At 41.6% G+C, this 6,971-nt stretch overlaps 1 protein-coding gene and 1 long non-coding RNA gene across 2 annotated transcripts in view; one reads left to right on the forward strand and one right to left on the reverse strand.

Annotated features, from left to right (window-relative positions):
* Positions 1-3,434, reverse strand: part of LOC108797076 — a 14,328-nt gene extending 10,894 nt beyond the window's left edge. Inside the window, exon 1 of the long non-coding RNA XR_001941852.1 lies at positions 3,349-3,434. This is a non-coding gene — a long non-coding RNA (uncharacterized LOC108797076). The remainder of the gene's footprint in view (positions 1-3,348) is intronic.
* Positions 1-5,590, forward strand: part of SIK3 (SIK family kinase 3) — a 60,769-nt gene extending 55,179 nt beyond the window's left edge. The window contains exons 22-24 of the mRNA XM_018568642.1: positions 340-475; positions 3,351-3,502; positions 4,776-5,590. Of these exons, the coding sequence (XP_018424144.1) occupies positions 340-475; positions 3,351-3,496 (282 nt within the window). The 3' untranslated portion in view covers positions 3,497-3,502; positions 4,776-5,590. The remainder of the gene's footprint in view (positions 1-339; positions 476-3,350; positions 3,503-4,775) is intronic.
* The last annotated feature ends 1,381 nt before the right edge of the window (positions 5,591-6,971 follow it).

Genomic DNA, 6,971 nt, shown 5'->3' on the forward strand with positions numbered 1-6,971 from the left:
ACCTATCTGTCCTCTAAAAAACAATATATAATATGTGTGGGTGCACTTTGTAAGAAAGTATATTACTGACGTGGAAGAATCACACAGCAAAAATGTCAAAAGTGTGTCAGTCATTTACGAACAGAAACTAAAAACAAGCTCAGTCATGAAGGGGTTAAACATAAATAAAACACATGCAGCACCGGAGTTTGTTTCACATCAACAGTCACCATTTACTAGAACAATCTTGGTATTATTGCTTTTGCTTGGTTTTAAGAGTAGAGATATGAGCTGTCTATTGAGAAGCCATCTTTGTTTAGATGCAGCATAGATTTACATTCTGCTCTGTCTGTATTCCAGGTGCAGCTGGACAATTTGAGTGGTATGAGTTTAATGGCAGGCAAGGCTTTGAGCTCTGCACGCATGGCGGATGCAGTTTTGAGCCAGTCTTCACTTATGGGAAGTCAACAACTCCAGGATAGCGAGGAGAATGAAGGTAAGTAGATAAAGGTGCCTCTGCCCTGATGATTGCTTTGTGTCTGCTTGCAATCTCTGTTTTCCCTATATGTGTTACTTCTTCCAATCACCTGCATCATTGTGTTATGTTGTTTGTTTGTTTTTTTGCACAGTTTGAACTGAACTTTACCTTATACTGTTCTAATCAATATTTTACAAGCTAAATTCTAGAAAAGTGGGAAAGGGTTTTAACTTTTTGATAGGGTTTTATTTCTGCCTCCTCATTGGGTCAATTTTCACAAGTAACTTGGCAGGACTTGATGTGATGGCAATCCCACTGTTGACACATGCAGCAGTAAAAACTGGACAAAGTATGTAAACCTTGCATGGTGGGAACAAGGCACATAAAAAACAATTGATGTTTATGTGCCCTGTTCACACCCCATACATGAGCAGTGGTATAATCTAGATAAATCCCGTGCCAAATGTGTAACCCAGCAGCAACACTAGAATCAAATACAATTAATACCGTATTTTCCGGCTTATAAGACGATTTTTTATACTTAAAATCGGGGGACGTCTTATACGCCGGGTATCCAATCTAATCTGTCAGCCCGCTGGATGTGCGGTAATACTGTATGTACGGTAGCTTTGGCTACATACAGTATACCACGCTGAGCCAGTGACGGCTTGCGATGTATTCTATTAATGAATACAAAGTCTGCTCAGATTGGCAGAGGTTGTGTACATCGCTCACCGTGATTGGCTCAGCGCGGTATACTGTATGTAGCCGAAGCTACCGTACATACAGTATTACCGCACATCCAGCGGGCTGACAGATTAGCCTCCCTGGCGGTCTGATTATTTTTTATTCCTTTTTTGTTCTATTTTTTTCCCTTTTTTTAACTTTTAAAATTCCCGACGGTTCCGCCCCCCTGCGGCGCGGACGCTCGCAAGGGATGGAAGACGGATGCCGGCATCGGCCGGAGGACACAGCTGGGATCTTGGACAAGGTAAGAGTGTGGCTCGGGGGTACCGCTTATGGTACTGAAAATTCCCCCCCAGCCACTCTCGGGAATACTCCCATGGAGGTTAGTGGGTGTATTTAAACATTATTTTGGCCTATACTCCTCTTATACAATGAGTATAGGCCAAAACCTATGTTTTAACAGAAAAATTAGGGGGTCGTCTTATACGCCGGCAAATACGGTAATGGAAATTACAATGTAAAGAAGTGTTGCGCTCTAAAAAGAACTAAATATTTAATATGCGCTAATAAAACACAAATGAACATCAAACTCGTATAAAAAAATACCATAAAGTAATTCATAAAAAAAAAAATCAATCTGGAGAATAATACATATAGTGAAAATATCACTAAACAAAGTGATATGTAACAGTGAACTAAAAATCCAGACAGCTGTATAAGTGAATGTCTTAAATATGATAATCATTATCCATCATTCAATGCATAATAACACAAAAAATAAGACGAAACGTGCGCAGGGAGGAGCCGGCTCGAAGTGAGGTTGGAGTTACCACGTGCTGATGTGCCCGGAGTGTGGCAAGAGCTCTGCTTGTTTGTTACCTCCTATTTAGAAGCACATTTTATGGGATTCTTTGTTTAGCACACATGGTATGCGCTATGATGTGCCTGTTGTTCAATCTATGAAATCTAGTGAATTTACCTCCAAGGTGGATTGGGAACTGCTGGAGTCAGCTTGCCTGCTTCTGAGCTTTTGTGGTTAACCCCTACCAAGGTGAGAAGGTACCGCTTTTCTTGGCCTGTGAAAAGGTCTAAGGCTGGCCATACATCTGTTAAAAAAATTTTTTATTTCAACCTGCGGGCTGAACGGAAAAAATTGACGCTATTCCTCCATTAACACAAGCGTGTTGATCGAGGAATTGCCGCGGTTTGCATTGTATTCTGACAGGTGACCTGTCAAAATACCTGCTCAGAGGGGCAGCTCATTGGCTGCCCGCTCTGATTGCACAAGGATTTTCCATCAGGCTCCTGAAGAGGAATGCCCGCTGAAAGGAAGCCGACAGCCCCACACACAGTGCGAATTGCGGCCAGTAAATTAGAAAAACGGCCGACATTCTGCCAGTGTATGGGCACCTTTTAGTTTAAGGTGAGAGGTAGGGAGTGTTAAACACGGGTGGAGACACAGGAGCACAAGCACTCTTCTTTTTTTTTTTCCCCTCCGCTGCTCTTCCCCGCCTGTGTCAGCAGAGGCAGCAGGCATCAGAGGGGACACAGAGTCGATCCAGCTGCTGGCGCCCAGCGGGGAGCAGAGAAGCTATCAGGAGGCCGAGCAGGGTGGTGCAGGAGGAGAGCTCTGCTGCTGTGACAGGCAGAGCAGTCAGGATGGAGAGCGGAGCACAAACACGCAGTGATCAATACTAATCGCTGAGTGTTTGTAAATAACTGGGGACATAGTAAGCTTATTATGTCCCCAGTTATGAATGAACAGGAAGTGCTCTACATTACTTACTCTTCATTCATGATTGTGGACATACCGGTAGTAACTGATACCATATCCTCAGTTTATGAATGGACAGGGGCTCTCAGTATAGAGGCTTCCTGTTCATTCATAACAGGGGCTGCAGAAAAAGAGATTGATGGCTCTGTATCCTCAATCACTTTCTATTTTTTAAAGGCAAGTAACATGGGTCTGTTTAGACCGCTGATATTTCCCCAAAGCCCCTAAGAGTAAAGTTAAAAAAAAAAAAAAGAAATATATTACAAAAATAATTTTACATTTTTTTTTTTAAAGTTTGCAAAAAAGGTGATTTTGGGTTTCGGCCTGACAAATTTAGTATGAAATACTGATGTGTACAATTGTGAATTTTTTTTAATATTTTATTTTTTTTACTTCTTTTGCTTAATTACTTTGTCTGCTTCCTCTTAACAGATTGTGAGAGAACTCCAGAAGATACAGATTTATCTGTGATTGGAGACAATGGTCAACATCTCTCCACTTCTTGTTACCCCTCAACCATGCTTCTGGGGTACAAGCACACTGATATGAACTTCAGTATGGAGCAAGCAGGCGTGTGAGCAGAGGTATGATCTTCAGGGATTTCATTCTGTGTGATTGAACTTGTGCTGTAGTGCTGGTCATACGCACAGCAGTTTTCAGGCAATTTCAACCACTTTGAACCACAGCATCAGTGTTGTTTAATGGTTTCTATAGTAGGTTGATCTGATAAGTCATTTTGCAATTGCCTGAAAATATTAATGTGTCAGCCTTATTGAGGCGCTATGTGACTGTTATTTCTAAGACTTTTTTTCAGCTTATCTGCTGGAAGATGCATTAACCAGTTGACATCCGCGGTGTTAAACCCCCTTCCCATCCAGGCCATTTTTCAGTATTCAGCGCTGCGGAAGGAGAACTATGAGGAGAGGGAAATACACTCCTCCCAATAATTAGAGCCGACATGTGACACTGAAGCTGCCACACATCGGCTCTATTGATCAAGAACTATAATCACATACCACTGATTGCTCAGTTCACGATCTTTTCCCTGCAGAGTCACCTCCCCCTCAGGGATTCCTCTCCAATCCTCCAGCACTGACTGGAGGGACAGACAGGGGAGGGACACAGCTGGCTCTGGCTCTATAGAGGCAGAGCCATCTTTCAGTTAGCGGGATGGATCCTGACAGTATTGTCGGTATCCTTCCCAGCTGCAGTGTGGCTCTGCACTGTCAGTATATTGCCGGCAATAGCCCACTATATGCTGAGTTTTGGTTCACAGGGGGACATTAGTAAATGTTCTCCTGTGACCCTAAAGAGAACTATGGGCAAAAAAAAAGTTTTGGTCATAATTCTCTTTTAATGTGTTCAGCACTTTATGGGATGTGTATTTAAACACTTTCAGTATTGCCCATTCATAATTTTATGCAAGCTTCACAGTGAAGCTGAAGCTGGTCATACACTGTGCGCATTTTCTGGTTCAGCTCCGTGGGCTGAATGAGAAAAAATGCTCCACTTCCCTGGCTATACTAACATAATGTGTGTGGGAGTAACCGCTGGAGGCCGGCAGAGACAGGAACCTGACATTATTGAAATTGTTATATTGGAAAAACAAAATGTTTTTTGTTGAACTTAACACTTGAAAAAAATAAGAAAAAAGGGGAATTTTTTAAGTCTTAATGTCATAGATTAGTATTAGCAGTTAGACATTTAAAGGGGCCTTTAGTGAAAGGACCTGTTTAATGGGCTGAGATGGGAACTATTGACAAATTTTTTTTTTGTCTCATTTTAGGAAGCATCAGGTAAAACCATGATGCCTGTTTATTTAACGCACTAAAGAAACTTTATATTTGTCTCTTTCAGGTTTTTTGTTGAAAAATCGAGGGTCCCATCTTTCTGAACACCAACAGTATCTGCAGCTTTAGCGCCAAATTTCATTTGTATTCTTTCCCTGAACTGACTCGCCGTACCCCCACCCCATCACAGACGGATTCTGGGATCGCCCCCCCATCGTTTAATTCTTTTTTTTTATTTTTTTTATGTACTTGTTTAACCTCTCCTCCATTCAGGAGTATGGGGCTTCATAAAAGGCAGGGATTAGTTGTGGGGGGGAAGACACCCACTCGTTTATCAGAGATTAATCTGTGAACTTGCCACCCTTGCAGGCATTGGCAGAGAAAAGGAGGAGGGATTTTATTCAAAAGGCGCTTTGGGGGGGAAAGGTAGCATTGGCGGGGTGGGAAATATTTGGTCGCTGAAAATATAGAAACACCAGCACATAATTCTATATAGACGTCTGGCACCGATTGTGGCATGAGAGACTGCAGCCTCACTATTGAAGCAGCTGGTTCCTGAGCAAGGACATAAGACACACTGTAGCCTGTGTGTAACCAGTAGAAGAGACTGGTGTCCAAGGGTGGTATGGCAGGAGTGATTAGTGCCTAGGGTGGAGTTCTTTTTAGAATATAAATGACAGCAGGTATTCCACAATCTACACTAGCTTGTTTTCTATGTTTGTGTGTCTGTGTTTTTAGGTTGGTAAATATCCACTGGGTCTGGAATCTTACTTATCGAGCTCAGTTTTTCCTTAATTGCACTATTTTATTTTAACCAGTATAGCTGAAAGCATTTAGTTTTCTTTATCCTTCCTAAGGTATAAAAAAGAAAAGAAAAAAAAGCCAAAGAAAAGAAAAAAGGCCTACCCCCTTCACTGTGGGTAGGATGTATGTGCCATTTTATTTTGTAATGTTCTATTTTTATAGCTTTATTGTGTAGAAGGTTCTGTGGGGAAAACAGATTCCTCTTCAGCATTGTAAGATTTCATTCCTTATAGCCTGTATCCTCCTGTTCATGGCCAAATTCCATAGAATTGTATCTTTAATGTCAAGGCATATGTGGCTATGTGGCATGGTATACAAAGATAACATTATGTGATTTAAGGAGATTAAAGCAGAACTCCAGGGAAATGTGAAAGCTACCCTTTAATTTAGTTATTCAAAATCTTTAATTTTAAGCTCCTAACAGGAGCTTATTAAATGGACCTAATCCCCTTCATCCAGTAATCAGACTGAGAGTGGATGTGCTGGCACCATGAGTCAGGCAAACTCAGTTGCATTTCATGGTGCTGCTTGTCTAGCATGTTTCAGGCTGCAGGAGCAAGTGTTGAGGTAGGCTTGCAGCAGTGGGAGAGCACAGGGATAACTTCTAAGTGGGATGCTCATTCATTACCCAACAAGCAGACGTATAGGTGGGCAGATGACACAGCAACCTGTTGTACTGTGGGATTTTAATTGTGACCTTGCCCTTTGCCTATATGGTATGTCAGGGATGGTTCAATTACTAATTTTGACCGGTAGACCGTTCCGTTCACTGTTTGGCCGAAGTTCTGCTTTAATATCTGATATCGGAAGCAGCCTCCTATTGGGATAGTAATCAATCTGCCAATACAAGAAGGCGCTGGCACACAAGCATTGTGTTTGTGTATAGGAAGGATTCAGTACACAAAGACTCTGACAAGCTTATGAAGATTATATCTCCGAAAACACTATATCAGTGCTTGAAGTCAGAGTGAGTTTCTTACTAGAGCGATCTAGTAGCAGTTATGATTTTACTCCGTACTTTTAAGTACAATATCTTGGCACCATTTTGCACACGATAAAGCTGCTGTCTTTGGAAAATGTATGTTGTAGTGACAATGCTGAGATGTGCCATGCCCAACTGTCAGTTCTTCTTTGTTGTAGTTTTTATCACTTTTTTGTGTATTGTATCTGTTGCTGTAATTATAGCTGTGCTGAAATTTAGCATAAACAAACCCCCAAGGTGTCTAACTCCTCCTGCCTATCCACCCTGAGAGACACAGATCCCACACAGTGCCTGTGAGGCCCTTGGGAGATTAGGCCTGGTGCAATATGCTACTTATTTTACATATGATTATTTTTTTTATTTTATTTTTTTGTGTTTTGTCTGTCATTCTTCATCATGGTCGATATTCACCCTACAGTATGCTGGGAGAACATCATCTCCATTATGGCAGCAAGTGGGTTAAAGCCAGATCTTAGT

The sequence above is a fragment of the Nanorana parkeri genome, unplaced genomic scaffold, assembly GCF_000935625.1.
Source record: "Nanorana parkeri isolate BGI_ZX_2015 unplaced genomic scaffold, ASM93562v1 scaffold1222, whole genome shotgun sequence".
In the NCBI taxonomy this organism is placed as follows: Eukaryota; Metazoa; Chordata; class Amphibia; order Anura; family Dicroglossidae; genus Nanorana; species Nanorana parkeri.